Consider the following 21,747-nt stretch of genomic DNA (forward strand, 5'->3'; position numbering starts at 1 on the left):
CACTTGAAAATTTAAGGAGACAGTTTAAATTGTGACAGTTCCGATTCTCGTTAATTAGACTCATAATTATCATTGAACAAACACCTCTTAAATACACAACTCATAATTATCATTGACCAAACACCTCCTAAATACACAACTCATAATTATCATTGACCAAACACCTCCTAAATACACAAGCTTAGCTAGACAATCCAAATTGCAGGTAGCATGTACCACTACCTACCAAGGTGAGCATTGTATTGACATTAACCCCCAAGTTCATCAAAGCAAATGAATAAGGAACTTAAATATTCAAACAACTCCATATTAAATTAATTCAAGTAAAATCCATAATACCTAATAAAATCTAAATAAAATAAAAACTATGAAAACCCAAGCCTCCTGCTACTATATCATATATATTACAATACTACCCCTTCAACCTTAACTCAAACATAAAACTAACAAAGCTCTCCCTTATTTCTTGGCCTTCTTAGCCGGAGACTTCAAACTCTTCACCTTCTTCACCGCCTTCTTAGCCGGCGCTGCCTTCTCCACCGCCTTCCTCTTCCCCAACGCACTCGCTTTCGCAGCCTTCGGCTTCTTCTCCACCGCCTTGGCCTTCGGCTTCACAACACTCTTCGGCTTAGCAGCCACCACTTTCTTCGGCTTCGCAGCAACCGCCTTCTTCGGCTTAGCAGCCACCGCTTTCTTCGGCTTGGCAGCGACAGTCTTCTTCTCTACCGCCGCCTTTTTAACGGCAACAGGCGCTTTAACCGGAGCCGAGAGCTTGAACGACGATTTGACCTTGGTGAGGCTTCCAGAAGCTACGAGTTTCTTCAATTGAAGGCTAATGTGCTTCTTGAACATCGGCGATAAGTCCTTCTGTTTGTCTTCGATGAACTTCGTGATTGCATATTGGCTCGAACCAGTTCTCTCCTTGAGCGATGCAATTGCCTCCTTAATCATCTACAAATCGAGAAAAAATCAGAATAAAAAAATGAATATATATCAAGCACATAAGCAGTTACAACAATTGTTTATGAATTTACATACATCAGCATAAGGAGGATGAGCCCGGGGCTTCTTGACAACAGCTGCTTTCTTCTCTTTAGCAACTTTAGGAGCCTTCGGTTTCGCTACTGCTGCAGGGGCCATTAAGGAAGAAATGAATATAGAGATTTTTGATGTGTGTTTTTAGTTTGGAGAGATGTGAATAACTGTAGTTTGAAGATTGTGATGAGTGGAGATTGAAATGGGGAGGATATATATACGAGAGAGACGGGCTGTGATTGGTGGAAATGTTTTGACGCGGATCGAGTCTTTGTTTTGGGGTGGGTGTGTGGGCCGTCAGATTTGATGAGATCGACGGGTGTGGATGGGTGTGGGGATGTCACACGGATCGATAGGTTCTGAGGTTTGAATGAGAGTGGTTTTGGTTTGGGCTTTTGTGTGTTTTTGTGGCGGGATGAATTTGGAACTGTGTTTTTGTAATTTTGTGGATTTCTTTGTAAGTTTCATGGCCTGGTAGGTTATCTTTAAGGTTTTAAATGCCTACTACTATTACTTAATTATAGCTTGTTTTATGGTTAAGGAATTATTTCTATTATTAATAATAAAAAATTTGACTTGATTAAGTATATACGGTAAGTTGAACTTCACAATTAACTAGAAAATTGGTTATAAATGTAAGTCTCGGTGTATTATTGAAACTTTAGCCATATAATTATGATATTTTTTATTTTTCTATTAGAAATTGATTGAACATTTCCTTGCTAAATAAATCAAAATACACATTTTCTAAGTAAAGAGAGATTGTAAAAGAAATTTTTGTCCACAAAAAAATATCATCCAAGTATGTCACAAAAATATCATAAACGTCACAATTTGATATTGAAATATCTCAAATATTACAATCGTGAAATATGATCTGAATATTGCTTTAATTATATGTGGTTAGATTTATGATAATAAAAAGTTAGATGATGTCTTGTTTAAATCATGTATCATATGATTTAGGTTTCAAAACATTAGATAAGGTAAAGTCATGTCATGAACTAACATGTACAGTAATATCGTATTAGGGTTTTTAGGATTTGCAGGAGTTTTACTTACGGGCTTGGGCTGAAGGTGCTAGATCAATATAAATGCTACATGATGTAATTTATAAAAATATTTGGGATCATATTTTCATGACGTGATATTTGAGACATGCTCAATTAAAAAATTATAAATTATAAATGGTAATTAGTGTGTGAACAGAAATTATATTTTATAAAATTATTCAACATGTGTCATATAAAATATTAAATAGAAACAAGCCTGTTGGGCCAAATCTCTGGTTGGAAAAAAGCTTTGTGGACTGGACTTTGAGTTGTGACTCGTGACACATTTACGTTCTTCCGTAAATGTGGCTCTACTCGCGGTATTTAGCCAAAATTATAAATAAACTAGTGTTTTACTCCTATGCACACCGAATGATTATTTTTATAAAATAAAAATATTGTATATTTATAAATTGATATACAAATTCAAGTATATATTATTTTATTATTTATATAATTTTATTATATAATATAGGTATAATTTTTTTAAGAAAATAATATTATTTCTTAAATACTCTGATCAACACTCTCGTGTTATATGAAATGAAATAACCATAATTTTTTTTCAATCAAATATTATATGAGGATCGACTATCGTTTAGAGATCATGGAATGCAATTCTGCTCCCGGTTTCGGACCAAAATGAATTATCTAAGTTTTATATAAAACTAATTCCTCAATTTGCACTGATGTTGATCTAAATTAATTTATTTTTATAATATGAAATATTGAAAACTAATAAGAGGATTAAAAATGTACATATAAAATTATATTATTGTCAACAGTTATGTAAATTTATATATGAATTTTTTTTCTATTGTATATATGAAGAATGACTTCTGATTGGGTCTAAAATAATTCTTATTTTGTGATTGGTTAACCAGTGGTAGATGAAAAGTTAGAGAATAAATCTGATTGGTCTAAATTTTAGGAATGACATTGTTTCTGAAATAATTTATATTTTCTGATTGGTGGACATTGTTTCTGAAATAATTTATATTTTCTGATTGGTTAACTGCATACGGTGGTAAAAAAAGTTGGAGAATGAATATAATTGGTCTAAAATTTAAGAATGATTTCTGATTGCTACTAAAATAATTCTTTTAATCTGATTAGTTAACTGATAATGTGGTGGACTCAGGTATTATAATAAAAGATAAAGGAGATTTTTATCTATCATTATGTGACCCTGATGTTCTTGTGTAGATTTGTTTTCAGCTGTGAATTTTGTTGTCTATCGTTATGAAATTTTAATATAATGGTTTCACGCGAGATTTGGTCAAAAGGTGATATTATCATAAAATTTTAGTATAGCATAGCTTGAGAGGTGATATTATAACGAAATCTTAAGGTTGGAGAAATACAAATCTATAATGCGTCGTTCACGTCATGGAATGAGGTTGAAATGATACAACTGGATTTACATATTTAAATTTAGATTATTAATTTATATCAATCAACAAATAAATGATCATTCTAAGAGGGTGTATTCGATTGGAAATTTAATAGATTTTTTTATCTATGGATTTTTTTATCTATAAATTTTAATAGATTGTATGTGATTTTAATTTTGTGCGGATTTTTGATAAAATGTCGTAAAGTTGATATAGATTCTTTAGAATTTAAGCACAATGCTTCAAATCTCATGAATTTTGATGGGGTTTTCAAAAACTTAAAATATATTGAGAAATCCCACAAAATCCATCAACATTTGAATATCATCAGATATTAATGGATTTTAAACAATCTCAATTCAATACCATCAGATCTTAAAGCATCATTTACAATCCTGATTGAATACCACCAGATTTTGTAGCATAATTTAAAATCCGAATTGAATGCCCCAATATTTAGTGGATTTAAAACAATCCCAATTGAATACTTTCTTCTCTGTTTCAAGTCTGTGGATCTTCAATCCGAATTCTATTGTTTCTATGATTTCGCTACAGTTCTAAGGTTTATTTATCTTTATTATAATTAGTTTGGTTTAGCCTCTCCTTGGTGAGAGATAGGTTATTTCTCTCCTTGGTGAGAGTTTTGATTATTTCTCTCCTTTGTTTGTGAGAGTGATTTTTGATTTAGTGATAAAAGTGTTAAGTAATTGCAATTAGAGAAAAGTGCACTATGTGTACTTGTACTTTGGCCTATACAGCATTTGCAATATTGTAGTTTCAAATCCCACACCTGTGGTATTGTACTTTCGAATTTTATGGAGTGAGTGTACCACCGTCAGATTAACACTGACGCCGTGAGATTAATTAGGGTAGCTACGAAAATTATTATTTCAACGGCTCTTTTATCTTCTTTAAAGGCTTTCTCTACCCAGAACATTTCTACACTCCTCTCCCAACATACAAACCCTGACAGTGGCGGACCCAGAAATATTTGTTAGTGGGTTCCTTATATAAATATTAAAATAAAAAATAAATATGATAATGATAAAAAAAAGCATGAAATTTAATATATGAAAAATGTATTGTGTTTTAGAAATTTTTTCTAGGTGTTTTTATCTTTTGAAAATTATTTATTAAATTTTATCCGTAACTTTGACTTCTTAAAAGCATTTTTTATTTTTATTTCTGCCTATTTAGAAGACATTTGATTACAATTTCTATGAGGCGGGTTCCTAGAAAAATTTGAGTGGGTTCTTCTATAGTATTATGTGAATTTTTTGCTTAAAACCACTCTTTATACATGCTTAAAGCCGGAATCAAGTGAGTTCCCCGGCACCCGGCGGTGACCATATAGGTCCGCCCCTGAACCCTAACCCCACTTTTCTTCTAAAATGGCCGCAAACAACATAATTTAGGAGTTTGGGAAGTTGCTTAATTTCTGATGGATTGAATGGGGGAAGTGAGTTGGGGTCGTAGGGTGTTGACAACAGGAGGTGGCCGGAGTAGCGAAACGCCGTCACGGCTGTGATGTCCGGCGGCGGAGGTGATTTCGCTGCTGTTGCAGTGGCGCCGGAGCAAGTATGGAGAGGAAAGGTTTTTCCTGGGGGCTGTGTAAATTGAATAGTGTATTGTTTTTGTGTGTAGGCAGCGAGGGAGAGAGACGGTGAGAACTGGAGAGAGGGAGAGGCGAGGATGGAGAGAAACTAGAGAGAAGGAAGCGATGAACGAAGGAGAAGAAAGAGAGAAGTGAGGGTGGAGGTCGCCAGATTTTGGCCGGAAAATGGGGTAGAGGCCGAGTTTATTAAATCCGTCTTGGCGGATGTACAGATCGGGCCTCTACGAGTCCAGCCATGGTGGTTATGCAAGCATTGGGTGTCGCCGGTATTTGACTGGACGATGGTGGCCACCGGCGGCGGTCATTGAAGGTGAAGCTGAGTGAGGAAGATGGTGAAGGAAGGAGATGAGGGTGAATATCTCATAAATAATTTAATGAATAATTAAAAAAAATAGTAAAAGAGAGATAATAAAATTTTAAAATATAGTATATATAAGCTGATGAGAAACTGATTAACCATGTTAATTACAATTTAATATAATGCCGTTACGCTTTATTTGACGGTAGTACACTAACTGCTGAACATTTTAAAGTGTTGTATTTCATCTGTAGGATATGGAGATACAGTATTGAAAATGCTGGAAAAGAGTACTTATAAATATCTCATCTTCAACAAATCGCGTGATTCCAGGAAGAATAAATTAATCAGCGATTGTTTCGGTTTTATGTATGCTTGACACGATGATTTTTGTAGATGTCGTATGCTTTTTTATTGTTGAATTGATTTTCTATTTAAAAAAAATATTCCAAATCACTATTTTAGTGCACAAATATATATTCTCAACTTTAAGTCAATTTTTCTTAAATCACTGTTCTAAAATTAAAAAGAAGAGCTGTAGATTTTGCATATACATGACCTACATATTTCATAAATTCTTAAATCACTGTTCTAAAATTAAAAAGAAGAGCTGTAGATTTTGCATATACATGACCTACATATTTCATAAATGTGTCACTGGGTGCTGGAGATGGAGCCAGTGCTGTTTCAAAAAAGATGAATGAGCATGTGAGATTGTGAATCATCTGTCTCATAATATAATGTTTCTACTCCCAACTAGTCTCAAGTCCTACCCAACACAAGCATATGGGGATCGACATGCATGTGCTTCTGACCACTCTTCACCCACTAAACAATTCCAAACCCCATTAATTCTCTTTATTCAAGAACCTCTTAGCTACATTCATCTGTCACCACCATTAAATAATACCTGTATATCTGTACATATGTACACAGATTCTGTGTCCATAAATATATGGTGATGAATGAATACACCCATCAATAGGGATGGCAATCGGGTCGGATTGGATCGGATATGACTATATCCATATCCAAACCCGAAATTTTATACTGTACCCGAACCCGATCCGAACCCGAAAATTACCCGAAAACTGATATCCAAATCCGATCCAACGGATTTCGGATCGGATTCGGGTATACCCGAAACCCGATTTTATTTGGATTTGATTTGGATATAACTGAAATCCGATAACCAAAACCCGAAACCCGAAATCCGATACCCGAAAATCCGAAAAAACAAAATTAAATTAATAATTTGATTGTAGCTCCAGTGTTGAAGATGGTTCAGATTGTTGTTCTGGAATGGACTGAGAATTAGGAGCCGTCTGAGAGTTAGGAGCCGATTGTGAAGTCGACATGACTGCGTACAGTATATAGCAAGTATTAATCAACCGAAACAATCAAATAGGGAAGAATAATAATGCTATTCTAGGTTTTATATGATTGATTGAATTTAAATCGCATATACTAGGTTTTCATTACAAACGAATCAACTGATTATACATAAAATTTACCGAAGATAGAAACTTACCAGCAAATAGATTTAATTCTGATTCGGTGATTCTCGGTGATACTCCAGATCTTGGATTCTTGGTGTGATAATGGGGTTTGGGGGCGCCGCAGCTCTAAGCCTCTAACCCTAGTTTTGATTTTGAAAGAGGCAACGTAGCGACTAGCGAATAACGAGCTCCTGTGTGGATTTGGCCCATTTGGGACTATTTGGATTATTGGTTAGTTTTTACTTTTTAGGTTATTAAAATAAAAAAGATAAAAATATATAATTCATAAATTATAAATTAATAATAACATGATAAATTAAATATTTGTATAATAATAATAATAATAATAATAATAATAATAATAATACTCTTTATGTCTCATAATTTCTGGCTTGTTATATCACAATTAAAATTACAAGAGAAATACATGTAATTTGTAGTCAAAATTCGGTCAATTTGATCATAAAAAGTCAAACAAGCCAAGAATTATGAGACGGAGGGAGTATGATAATAATTATTCTATAATATAATATTTGTATTATAATAAATTAAATATTTGTATAATAATAAAAATAATAATAAATATTAATGGAGACAGTTCATAATACGAGTTTTAAACTAGTATAAATTATAATAATCGAACATTAGTTTTAAACTAGTACAATTATACAAATTAATTCGAGTCCCACTGATATTATTATAAGTTGGACATGTGTATTACTATACTAAGAACATATACAAAATTTCATGGTTTGTAATTTGAATCTAATCAACAACATTTCATATGAATATATGATATATAAAAAAAAAACACGTATATATGGTTATTGCCTTATTGGTTAAGTTTTATATTGCCTTATTGGTTAAGTTTTATAGAGTACAGTAACATACCGGAGTATTGGGGTACGATTTATTTTTTCTAGTTTAATCAAAAATATATAAGTTGTATTGAATGTAATTATCAGTTAATCAATAATATCTTTCAATTTTAACAAGTATGAAGGTTCTTGTTTTGTTTATTAGTTATATTGCGGAATATAGTGCACTCTAATTCATATAAATAAATAAATAATTATTCTATGTTTTGATTAGAAGATTATGTTGTAAAATATAATTTTTAGGTTGTCAAATATTTACAAATATTGTAAAGTAAAAAAATTAAATTTTGAATAACTAGATTTTATTTTATCCAATTTCGTACTCTAACACTTCAATACATATCTATGTCTATATCCGGGCTTTTTCGGGTTTTTGCGGGTTTCGGGTTTGGATCGGGTTCGGATCGGGTTTCGGATACCGGGTATTTTTCGGGTTTCGGGTTCGGATCGGATTTGGATCGGATATCGGATTTCGGATCGGATATCGGATCGGATATAGCTATATCCAAATCCAAATCCAAAAATTTTCGGGTACAAAAATCAAATCCAAATCCAAATCCAAATCCAAAAAATCGGGTTCGGATTATCCAAAAATTCGGGTTTCGGATCGGATATCCGTCGGATCGGTTTATTTTGCCATCCCTGCCCATCAACATTCACATGGCTTTGCTCCCTCATTCACTAGCTTTCCATTAACAAATCAATTAAATACAAATTAATTAATTAATTAATAATCAAATCAAATACATGATATGGAGAATCTTGTAAAAGAAACACACTTATTAAGAATGAAAAACTTAAGGCAACAACTATGACAGAGAGGACATAATGACCAAACAACAACAAAGATGGTGGATTATTCAGCTACAGCAAGCCATTAGTAATAACTAATAAACAAGGCAGACAATTGGAAAGTTTATTGCTTCTTGTCCATTAAAAATGTCCCAAACTTTATAATAATATATGTATATACTGTCAAACTTGAAATAACAGACACATTCAAACAACAATCCTGCTTTATAGATCCATGTTTGCTACTTGCTTCATCAATAATATTAATCAACTTCAAAGCAGGTCACTTTTGGCTTGCTTAATTGCTTTGTTTTTCAGCACCTTCTCTTGCATTTCTCCATGGCTCTTGGTGCTATGAAATATTCATAAATTAGTCCGTATAAGGTTGAGTTCTGCGAAGACCACTGTATACACAAATGCAAAGTGTAATGGAATGAGGATATTAGGAACATACCAAGTACGATTGCTTCTGATCCTTTCATTATACGCAGACGCTTGCATGAATCAACAAACATCCTACATGCATAATTACATATGATTGATTAGTTATAATCAAAGGAATTAACGAGGGCTTTGATCAAGAACAATGTGAGTAAATTAATAAACGGTACTTACTCCCAAGGGACATCGCCGACAAGCATCCAGTCGCCATCCTTGTCTTCATAGCTAGGCACATACTCAGAGCTGTTGAGGAGATCCATAACTCTGCTCTCATTCATGAAATCGATCATTCCTTGTGATCCGTAATTACCTGAATTGCAATGTAGACTTAAGTATACAGTATGAGTTTTTAACTAATTACATGATTAAAACTTAATTATAGTGTTAGTTATTGATTACTATTTTTATGCTGAATGGGTACTGCTAGTGTTCAACCAATAAGCCTTTTGTATTCATCCTAAGATCCACAGCCCATAAGATATGTAAAATGCTGTTCCCTTTTGGATGCAGTCAGACAAAAAATGACAAAAGAAATGAAGTGCTAACAAAAATATAGATACCTATAGCATACGAATATTAATGAGATTATCCAAATCAGCTAGATGCTGTTTGTGGAATATTACGATGCCCAGTTATGACAGGAGGTCCATGTTTAATTGTTTCAAGAGATTATGATTAATCTTCGAAAATGCTGCGTATTACAAATTTTGTTTACAAATTTTTTTCACATATAGTTAATTTTAATCAAATAATTTATGTGCATACATGGAATCACATTATTATTAATATGAGTGGAATCAATCATATTTTATTAACTAGATTTAGAAAAAATATTTGATCACACTTCTTAGGATACCCTATATTTTTTAGCTAGATATTAAGTTTTATGTGAATAAACTCGAGAGATGATCAAAATAGAGATTTATGTGATAATAATGCTGTAAAATTTGAAGGACATAAGATAATAGTACTAGAATAGTAGAATTATAATCCTGTGATACTGAGTATTTTATTAAAATTACTAAGAGTGTGTAATAATAAAAAATTTATCACTGAAAATGACATGGAATACAAGTAAATAGTAGCAAATAAGAAAGACTCACTCATGGTAAAGGAACTGAACATTTTGGCCAGTGCATCAGAGAGTTCTTGGTAGCTCTTGTACACCTTCAAGTCCACCTTGCGAAGATAAGGCGCGCCATCCATGGAAACCTTCACAAATGCAGCTCCTGTGCTAATACTTCCGGCCGACGCCACCTTCGTCTCAGGACTCTTTTCTTCAGTTGTGCTCTTCTGTACCGCCATCACATTTTTCCGGTAAGATCTCACCGGTGGCCAACCTACCACTTGTGCCCTGAAGATATTTAGTCGAACATATCAAAAAACGAAATTCACTTGTACCATCAAGCAGTGACGGAACCGAGGGGCCAGATTATTTTAAATATGGGTCTTTCTAGTATGCGCTCACACATTAACAACTACTGGTACTTTTTACTTAGATGTAAGATTTTAATTGACGTAGATATTTATGCATAGAGAGATCATCATTATTAATGAAGTGAGAACCAATAAAAATCCATCATCTGACTAAAAAATGATTTTTAGTGCTCATAAACGCACTAGAAAATTCGTTTAGCTATTTGAAATAGATGAGCATGCATGGTGGTATATTTGTGCGTGATATGTATATGTTAAGTTTGGAAACAATATAATATAACTACATACTTGGCTGGAGGCTTAATCACTTGATCTTTATTCTTCTCCATAGTTGAGTTCTTGGGCTTGTCATGTTTGAGATCTTGAGGTGAAGCATCAGATTGAAGGTTGAGTTTGAGCTCAACAGTCTCAGAAAATCCTCTCTTTCCAGTTGTCTTGATAATCTCTCCAGCTTCACATCCTCCAGGCAAGCCAAGGCACAGCTCTGTCTTCAACATCACTCTTTCTTGCCTCCAAAATCACTAATTATATCCTGATAACTTCCTTTCTTTCCTTTCCTTCCAAAGATATGTAAATAAAAAGAGAGAGAGATTAAGAGAGAGATTGAGAGAGAGAGAGGGAGAGAGGGGACAAACGGGGGAGCAATGTATAGAGTATGATAGGCATATATACCAATGGTTGCATTCTGCAATCAAGTTCCAACGCCCATAATGTTGACACGTGGAGGTACTTGGTCCCTTGATCCCAGAAGATGAAACCCCATGTTACTGGCTACAATATATTATTGCCTTTATAATTTGGCGAAAGCTAGTTGCATTACTAGCATAAATAGCACAAACTATGTGCAGCCTCTTTTATTTAGCTAGTGGATGAATTTATTAATAAAAACGCAGGGAAACAGGAAAGTAAATTTGAAGTGTATTTAGCAACTATGAAAAAAAACTAGACGTGGGGAATCGAATGGCATAATGAGATGAAATTAATGGACTTGTGGTCCAATAAAGTAACGATTATCATTAATACTGCTCCTAACCAATACTCCATCTAAATAATCTGCACAGAATAATTATTTAATTATTACATGTTGAAACATGGCCAGTCATGTTCAAGGATCGAATTATAATCCTTTTATGTTAATTTATTAATTTGCAGAAGAAATAAAACAGCCATTACCGTGACCGTGAACATAGGCTTAAGAGCTTCAAGCTCAACCTATATCCGCAAGTTACATATTATGCTGTTTTCATCGTCACTAATTATGTAAATTTCGCAGAGAGAAGAACAGACCATTTTGATCACTTTTTCATAGTCGTCATGTTTTTGTAAATTTTGCTGGAGAAGAACGGACCATTTTGGTCACTTTTTCATTAATCTTCGTATTTTTGATCGTTATAAATAGCTCAAACTATGGACACATTCGTTATTGCCTCATTTCCGCTTTCTTATTGGTCCAGGGTCCGTGACATAATGTTAGTAACATACGTTCAGCGGAAAAAAAAATATTATGCACCCATCCTAAGTTTTTAATGTATATAAAGAGGTGCTCAAGTATCATTCAACGAAAAAATAATTTCTATCTTAAAATTTTTCACGTTCGTCACCTTTTCTATTTAAATGTGTGATATTATCATACGATTCGTGTATTCTGAATATTCTGAACCCCTAGATGTAATATGAATGTGAATATGTTCTAGTTTCCCAAACTGCTCACCTTATGACTCTCATGCGATCCCTCTAAACCAGGGGGTCGGTAGGATGTTGGAGGGAACAGAATACTGCAAGTATGACCATGCCATTTGCTATATACATTATACAAGCCGAATTGAATTTAAGTCGTACAAGTAGAATAAATATAAACCCAAAGATAAAGAAATGTATAAGATTCTTCCGGGAAGCTCCGAAAGCTTCCGACTTTGCATATGGACACATGAGTGAATGAATGCAAGATACACTGATTATTTGGTGCTTTTAACATTGTCATAATGCAGCCGAGCTAAGTCTCCTTCCCTACCTCTCTTATTTCATCATTAATTTAATCCAACAGGCTCCCTATTTTATTATTCCCAAACCGTCTCCACCTTAAATTTTAGTGATCACTTATTATTATATATGATGATTCACTCTATGATAGTCAAAATCCGAAATCTGAATCATATTAAGAAATAGTCAAAGCATGTAAAATTACAGTGAGTTATCTGCTGTTAGGACATTAAGGACATACATATAAGACAACTGTTGTTCCAAAGGAAAAAGACATATGAGATGAGTTAAAATCTTAATATAGGATGAGATGTCAATTTGTAGGTAGATTAAAAAGACATATGAGATGAGTTCTGCGTGGAATAGTAGTGAAGACTGAAGAGTAGATACTTGCATTTCATGTCGTATGAACAATAGTACTATTGTGGTCATTATTTGATGGATGGTGGTTTTATACTTTTTGTTAATCCTACATGATCATATTTTCAAGTTACGTCAGGGATCATATTCGATTCAGTCTGACCTTAATATTAATTATATTCACATAAATGATACCGAATCCAAATTTATATATGATAAAAATTAAACTATACGAACCTTAAGTAAAAGGTGTTCAGTAAATATTCGTAGAAAACGGGATTTAAAAATTTATCAGAGTTCTCAAAAGTTCCTGAGAAAGATTTCATTTATATAGACATTGAGATACTTAATAATCTCTGCGCCTTGAAAATATCATATTCCAAACATCCTCACACCTTATCTATAATATTATGGATGATTACCTACGGTCCTCCAAATAATCTGTAGTAAGAATTAAAGTGATATATTCTATTTTAACAATTTAAAATAATAATAACCTATTAATTTTAAATCATAGTTAACCGATATAGCCAATATCATCATAAACACAAATATCTTGCGGCTACAACAAATTTATATAATTTTTTACATGTTCAATTTAACGAACAATTATAACCAATACTATTGAAAATGCTCCACAGATATTAGTGTATCCGTAAACAAGCCCACACACACCAAACCTTTACATATATATAATAGTATCCACAACCTAAAAAGAATGTATAAACTTTATCTTTCGGAATTTGTGGATCCTGTTTTATTCATAATCTTCTATACATCATGCTACTGTCATCTCAATTTAGATGCTCTGTTTACAAAAAAATATTCTCTCAAATTAGTTTATCATTTACTTCTTTCAAATCTAGTTACAGGGAATCTTTTAAAATTATTTATTTATTTGTTATTTCCAAAATAATATTTTTTTAAGTTAATAAAATAAATATTGGCAAATATATGAAAAAATTACAAGTAATTTAATTATTTAATATTATTTCATATGCGTAAAATACGCAAATATTTTTTTAAATTGGAATGGAATAAGTATGTTCGGTAACAGCAACCAAATCCAAGATATCATCTTTTTATGTACAAAGTAAAAATTATCCTTACTTACGATACATACAACAATTAAGCTTTATTGGGATTCATTCTCTTGTAGTTCATAGCAAGGGCTCAGGATATGTTGAGAAAAAACATTTTTAAATAGCACCGAAAGGATATGATTTTATGCTCCCACTTCGAAAATAACATTTTGGTCACATTTTCGACCATTTGAGAATAAAAATAGGAGGGTCTTTAAACAAACTTAAACTCATTGTTGTTCTCCAACCAATATCATGCAAGTTGTGGACAGTTCTTGAAGCCCTTCTCTTGTAGTTCTGCGCTTATTCTTCAACACTGTATTTAACTCTGAAGCTTTTTAATTTAATTTATGGGAGAGATTTTAGAAAGACAGTTGACTTGTAATTGTCAATTTAATGTGTAAAAGGGGTTGTGTTTTGTATGTATACGATTGCTAGAATACAATATATAGTGTAATTATCTAATTATTTTTAATTTAAAAATATTATTCACATGTCCTTCGTATCTACGGAGTAATCTACCGTCCATTCTTGTCATATATATATCATATATATATATAAAGGAGGATGCATGCGTCTCTAGAATTGTTCGATTCAGTCTTCTGATTTTTCTTGAATTTCGGATGGAAAATATAATTATAATTCAAAAATTCATGTTTAAGAATTCTAAAGATAATACAATTCTTTTTCTATTGAGTTCCAAAAGTAATACAATTCTTCTTCTTATTTAGGAATCATAAAGGTAATACAATTCTTATTGTTAATTATATATTAATATATGAATTATTAAAAAAGTACAATTCTTATTTTCAAAAGTTATAATAGCTAAAATCTATAAAATATATTTTCAATAGGAATCTTAAAGAAAAATAATAGCTAAAAGCTAAAATAATTTTTTATCTAAGTTATAATATTTTTTTTATTAAAACGATTTCACAGCTTAAAATAAATTTTGTCCAATTATAATCTTTAACTTTACCATAATTATTATAATTTTTTATTAATATTGTGTTTGACGGTAGGGCGACTCAAACTAATATCTATATTATAATGTTTTCTTATTAGTATTGTGTTTGACAATAGAGCGGCTCAAACTAATTTTTATCTATATTATTATTTTTAATTTTATCATAATTATAATAATTATTGATTAATATTTTCTTTGATGGGATAGCGGGTTAAAATTTTTTTTTATTAGTATTGTGTTTGACAGGAGGGCCACTTAAAGTCTTAAACAAATGTTTATATTAATTATAATATTTTTTATTAATGATATGTTTAACGGGAACATGACTCAAAATAATTTTTATGCAATTATAATATTAATTCGTGTTAAAATTTATAAAAAATAATTCTTAATTAGTATTGTGTTTGAGGGGAGGGCGGCCCAAATTAATTTTTATCTAAATAATAATAAAAAATTATTAGTATTATGTTTGACGGGAAAACGGTTAAAACAATTTTTTACCTAAGTTATAATGTATTTTTTTTATTAAAACGGGACCATGACTTAAATTAATTTTTATCCAATTATAATCTTTAACTTTATCATAATTATATTAATTTTTTATTTGTATTGTATTTGACGGTAGGGCGACTAAAACTAATTTTTCATTAGTATTTTGTCTGATAAGAGGGCCACTTAAACAAATTTTTATACTAATCACAAATTTTTATACTAATCATAATATTTTTTATCAGTGATATGTTTAACCGGAACATGACTCAAAATAATTTTTATGCTATCATAATATTAATTCGTATCAGAATTTTTACCGAATTTATAATGCCGCCGCGAAGCGCGGCTTTATTCACTAGTTTTAATCTAAGGAGGTTGAATATGATCTTCAAATACTTCAAAAAAATTAGTTTTTAAGGAGCCAAACTCTACGATTTATATACAACTAAAATTAATTATGTATTTATGAATAATGTAAATACAAATCTGTCCCGTGCTAATGAGCTGGTACAAATATTTGGAATACAGGCACATATACAATGTAATCTTGCATATTTGTTCCACCAATTACCGGTTAGCAGATTGAATTAATTAATTTTGACTAGGTGATCGAAGTAGGATTTTTTTTTAACTATGTGATTGAATTTTTTGACCAAAAGTGAAGAATTCAATAAAATACTAAAACTCGGACGGGACAAATCCTTGTTTATTTATGTTAATTTAGATCTTATAAATTTGTACTTCACTACCCTCCTTATTGGATTGTGTTAGTGTCCAAATGTTTGGTAAGAGCATCTCCGAGGAGAATATGTATAATGATTGACTAAATTAATTATGTAAATTTTTTGTTAGGAGGACATGTATATACTCCAATGAGATTATTTATAATTATATATATTTGTGTAAAATTATACCTAAGGGCTCAATTTTCGACAAATATAGGGGTTGACTATATTTTTGTTAAGGGGATGAAGGATTGGAGTTGTATAATTTTTAGACATTCTCTATGAGTGCCATCTAAATGTTATCTAGATAGTATCTAGACAATTTTAGTTAAAAGTTTTTGATGTTGGAGATGCTCTAAATAAATAATAACTTGATTAGTTTTTTATATTTGAACTAGACTCATGTCAATCCTCTAATCCAAAAACTCTTTTAAATAACTATTTAAAAATTAGCTTTTTGAATTCGAAAAACCATTTTATTCCGATGACTACCAAACACTCGCATTATACTTGCGTGGTCAAACATTTGATACGGTTCAAAACTCTAACTTCTAAACCGGACCAATAATGACGAGACCAGCAACATGCAGCTGCTTGGGAGTTGAGTACTTGATGTGCGCCAATTGCCAGGACATAAACGCGAACACGTTCGCCTCCTCCAGTCCGTTAGACCATAAGGGGACCCTTAGCAATTTCCGGTACAAGGTCTGTATAATCAAGTAGCTAGCTCTAGCTCATGAATTTCTGAATCAGGTAGCTAGTAGCTAGCGATCCACATTTGACAATAATAGATCATAGGATATGACCTATGGTGTCTGAATCTCTGAATCGAAAGACTGTCTCATCTCTCATTAATAATCTTTACTCATCAGCGCCGGCTGAGTTCACCTGTGATGTGGTGTGACAATGTAAATATATACAAGCTTATCTGCGTGCAAGATAATCATCTGTACACAGTGACGGATCCAGAAATTCTCCGCTGTACACAGCATTTGGGATTTGTTCATAACTTGAGCAATATCCGTCCTTTAAAAGTTTAGCAAGAGAAAAATAAGAATTCTGTTATAATCAAGATGTTACACACAGGATGACATATCACATGATAGAGAACCAATTGTGCGAGTGCTTTAGAATATTGTGGTACACAAGACAGTACATATATAATCCCTCTTTATCTCTTTTGGTTTATCAGTTCTGTATTACTCATGAGTCATGATATATGAGGCTGGTCTGGGACCCTTTACATGTAACTATCTGTCTCATCTTACAAACTAGAATCTTTTTTAGCTAGCTTCGTATCTGAGTCTCGAGGGCTCAATTTCAGACCCTACTTCCTATCGACTATGATTTCAATCAAGGCGCCTTTAATCTAAAAGTATCAACGCGTCGTCTTTACAGTAAATTGCGGGCTTGATGTTTAATATATTTGTTATTTCGGTTAGATGATAAAGTTTCTTGATCGAAAGAAGAAAGAAGATGATGCATGCATTTTGGTAAAGAAAATTTACCTAATGGCGGATTCCTCATACTGAGTATAATTTACACTTGCTGTGCTCAGTGTTTCATTATATATGGACGATTATGTTCCATGATTATATATACTGACAACTGGATTTAATGAGCTGGATCGATTGATCGTACAGTTTTAGCTGGACGGTGATCTTCTGTCAAGGCCTTGGAAGATGATTATGTTGCATTTGTACTAAACAATGCATGCTTAGATGATAAATTGTTGGATTTCATCTAATAATAACAAATGCTTAATCAAAAGCTACCAATACCATAATAAACGGAGGTGAAAAAGGGTTTGAGTATAAACACCATTAGTACACGGCCTGCACTTCTGATGATACCAGCTTCGACAGTCTCCACAGACATGTGTTCACAAATTATATATGATTAATGAGTGGTCAAGGGACAATATCATCAGTCGCCACTCGAAAAATGTGCGTTATGATCCCTTGAATCTTGTGACTGAACGTTGTTTAGCCATGACACGGCAGACTGATTTTACACGGAGAAAAGGCCCCATATCTCACAATTTCCGCAATTAATGTCCAAAACAACAAAGTTGGGAGAAATGATCCAAAATACACTTTATTAATGCCGTATAATCCAACGTTTTGATTTCTAGATGTCGTGTTTAGATCTGATCTAGCGTTTTGAATTGCAAAATGGTAGGTCAGAGCCATCTTCTCTATTCAATGTTTTTTTTTTGCTAAATCTCTGTTCAGTGTTTAGCCATGACGCAGCAGACTGATTTTACTGGTGTATTATACTCTGTTCTGTTCCAAAATTGTGAACAGAGATGGAACCTAGGAAAATTGTGCGCGTGCACACACACACATTAGCTCCTGTCGATCCTCAGATCACCGTTATCATATGTCCAAACCAGCACCTAACTGGAATAAACTTTTATCCACCCTCAGAAAATGACTACACAACATTCGTGCTAGGAAAGGAAATATGTCAAGAAAATTATACGGATACGATCACACTGATGTGTGCCGCAGCTTTTACATAATCTTTGTTTTACGAAACAAGAGAAGTGAAAGGAAACTCTTGTTGATCACCATCCACTTCACTAATGGGGTCATGTCGATTCTTACTTTTGAATATGCAGTACTCAAGCACGATCGCTGCTCAAGCACCACAAGCATTGCGTAAAAATCTAATAGTACTCAAGCCGTCGATTCATTGAGTAGCACTGTCATTGCGTCTACATATAGTTCTCATACCTTTCATTGTCCCCACGGCCTTCGATCATTCACCACAGCTTTTCTCAGAACTTTGAATGTTTCGTGTCTTGTACCTATCAAGCTCTGCTGTTTGATTACCTTTGATTGGTCCAAACACAGCCACAGGTATCATGAATTGCTAACAATCTTGTAAACTAAAATGTGTTTATTAAGACAGTGTATTACCAAGTTCTCCTGTTGGTAAAACCGTAAAAGTACTAGTCCTGATAGAATTCAGTACAACCTTCTGACAGTTTTCATCGCCTTCTTCTCTAATCTCGTCTTTCTTATAAAGGTTCATATCATGTATCACAGCAATATATAGCGTAATTATCTTTTCCTAAGTTCACAAATTAAGTAAATTTATAAAGGAAACCAGCTTGGAACTTTTTTAGAGGCGCTAGCTAGACTTGAGGTACAAATCTCCGAGTATCAACAACTAGTTTGAAAGCTTTATTAGTGGCGCTAGCTAGACTTGAGGTACAAATCTCCGAGTATTAAGAACTAGTTTGAAAGTTTTAGTTGGGCTAGCTAGACCCGAGGTACAAATCTCCGAGTATCAAGAACTAGTATCAGAAATGTGATCATGAAACAGATTAGATGGAGCTATCGCAATTATTATAATGTCCCATGCTTCAAGACTTGTCGAACTATACTATAGATGCCCTCATAGTTTATATGTATTTAATCTCGAGAGAGAGATGCTGTTATTAATACAGAGAATTGTACTACCAAGAACAGACAGAAACAGGTATCATATTACTCTAATGTATGCTGTACAGTATATACCTATCATACTCCAGCAGCGCAAAATATTAAATCACTTTGAATCATTTCATTTGATTCCACACTGTCATTAAATGTAATACTGTAATCACACTATAAGAAACTTAAATACCTTGAAAGTGTGTTGTAGAATATATAATGACCCTGGAAAAAGTTGTTCTCTAACAACTTCAGGTTTTAGATGAACTGGTCACTTAACATGTTCTGCCATCGAGTTGCCAGGGTCGGAGCCTACACATCTAATTGGGTGTCGAGCAATAATTTAAAACAAAATATTTATCTGGCTTGCTGATTTTAGAGCCAACGCACGCATAGCCTGGATGGACCCTGATGTTGATAATATTTGGGACCCTAGTGGTGAGATGGTTCAGACTAAGGAACAAGATATGACAAAGTTTACTGTTTATTTTATCTAATTCTATGGGTTAAATGGCGTTTTGGTCACTGAACTGACCTCTAACTTTCACTTGGGTCATCGTACTCAAAAAGCTGTCAGTCAGGTCACTTTACTAGTAAAGATATTCAAATAGATCATCAAACACAATAAAAATTTCACCGCCGTTAAGTTCCTTTGACTTTAGACGGACTTCTGTTAAATAGCAACACATGTGGTGCCACATCAGCGGGTTAACCCGTCCATTATTAAAACCACCCAACTACTGACCCGACCCAAGCAATAAACCCACCCAATTGATAACCCGACCGAAGGAATAAAACCCCCGATCTCCCCAGTTCATATCATTTCACTCTCACCCAAATTAACCCCAAATTAACTCATTTAAACCCTAATTGCAAGCATGGTGCGGACTCGATCGGGTATTGAGGTTCGTGTTACTCGACCAAACGATGTTGAAGACGAAGTTAGTAAAGGAGGTGGAGCTAATGATGTTGTGAATGTTGAATCGGAGAGTTGCTGTGAGGAATCAAATGGCGAAGATGGGAATCGGAGAGTTCAATGAATTGTTAACAGAGGCGTTTGAGGCTGAGGAACTTTTGGATGTAGACATGAACCCTAATTTTGAGGATAAAGATGCAAAGGAGATAAAAGATGAAGGTGAATGGAGACTGGAGAAAAGAAACGGGTGTATTGGTTTTAAATGGGTGGGTGCAAGTGTGCAACGGTCATATGACCCGATTGCCACGTTTCAAACTGCCACATCGCTGAAAACAAGCCACATCAGCTGCTTATTCATCTTTCCGTCCATGTTTTAACGTTGCTAACGGGTAGTGACCTGTTTGAAATTTTTTATCAGTATAATCAGTTGACTGACAGCTTTTTGAGTACGATGACCCAAGTGAAAGTTAGAGGTCAGTTCAGTGACCAAAACGCCATTTAACCCCTAATTCTATGTTGGTTTGATCTGCTTCAAGCACAGATAGTCGTGTACATGTGCAAACCATTTGGCGTTTAAAATGGTCGTTAACTTAAGTGACCAGTTTTTGAGCTTCAACACAAGTACTATCAAAACTATCAATTTTTTGGACTGTTTTTAACATTTAAACTGCTTTTTATGCATTCATTCATGCATCTTATGGTACAGTTCATAATGCTGGAATAAGAAAGATTGTCAAGTTCGAGAATCAAATGTATTTGAGCAATGTATCGAGTTCTACAACTGCTCTGAGTATAAAATGTCAAGAACAAGAACAAGAAAGTTTACTTACATGATTTCCATGTGATTAGGTAGAGAACAATGCCGGCAGCCTCCAAATTCAAAAAAAAAAAAAAAAAAAAAAAAAATCAGTGCAGAAGCAAAAGATATGGCAAAGGAACAAGAAAATCAGTAGCGGATAAGAGAATGTGGCAGGAAAAGTTTAAGCAGATATGAGAAGATATGAGTTGACAGGAAATCTGGAAGCTTTTGAAGAAAGTGAAGACAGCAAGAATCTAAAAAAGATAGAAAAGACTGCACTCAGAAAATAATTCATGTATCATTATTGTAATACATTATTGAAAGGCTATTGTATGGTTGTAAAAAAAACCGGGATCTCTATATAAGAGATCTTAGAGCATCTCCAACGGTGTTGGCTATAATTGTTGGCTAAATTGGACCTGTAAGATATTATGTAAAATTTGCTGAACCTGTAATACATTTTGCTTCACTGGTATTGGCTATATTGGTCGGTTATAATTTAAAAATAGTATGTTATTAATATTTTAGATTGTTAAAATAGA

At 33.2% G+C, this 21,747-nt stretch overlaps 2 protein-coding genes and 1 long non-coding RNA gene across 3 annotated transcripts; all 3 read right to left on the bottom strand.

The window, feature by feature from the left end:
* Window positions 1–291: 291 nt before the first annotated feature.
* Window positions 292–1,230, bottom strand: LOC108209393 (histone H1). Its single transcript, XM_017380273.2, has 2 exons — window positions 1,039–1,230; window positions 292–951 (listed from the first exon to the last, which is right to left on the bottom strand). Exons 1-2 carry the CDS (start codon window positions 1,138–1,140, stop codon window positions 460–462), a joined length of 594 nt encoding a protein of 197 aa, XP_017235762.1. The 5' UTR covers window positions 1,141–1,230; the 3' UTR covers window positions 292–459.
* A 4,715-nt stretch (window positions 1,231–5,945) lies between these two features.
* Window positions 5,946–7,083, bottom strand: LOC135150864 (uncharacterized). The gene is made up of 2 exons (XR_010289295.1): window positions 6,926–7,083; window positions 5,946–6,754 (listed from the first exon to the last, which is right to left on the bottom strand). It is a non-coding gene; the product is annotated as an uncharacterized LOC135150864 (long non-coding RNA).
* Window positions 7,084–8,657: 1,574 nt separating this feature from the next.
* On the bottom strand, window positions 8,658–11,066 carry LOC108212357 (auxin-responsive protein IAA7). Its single transcript, XM_017384084.2, has 5 exons — window positions 10,730–11,066; window positions 10,108–10,358; window positions 9,179–9,314; window positions 9,018–9,079; window positions 8,658–8,915 (listed from the first exon to the last, which is right to left on the bottom strand). Exons 1-5 carry the CDS (start codon window positions 10,936–10,938, stop codon window positions 8,878–8,880), a joined length of 696 nt encoding a protein of 231 aa, XP_017239573.1. The 5' UTR covers window positions 10,939–11,066; the 3' UTR covers window positions 8,658–8,877.
* Window positions 11,067–21,747: the final 10,681 nt, after the last annotated feature.

Source organism: Daucus carota, chromosome 1 (assembly GCF_001625215.2).
Source record: "Daucus carota subsp. sativus chromosome 1, DH1 v3.0, whole genome shotgun sequence".
Classification (NCBI taxonomy): Eukaryota; Viridiplantae; Streptophyta; class Magnoliopsida; order Apiales; family Apiaceae; genus Daucus; species Daucus carota.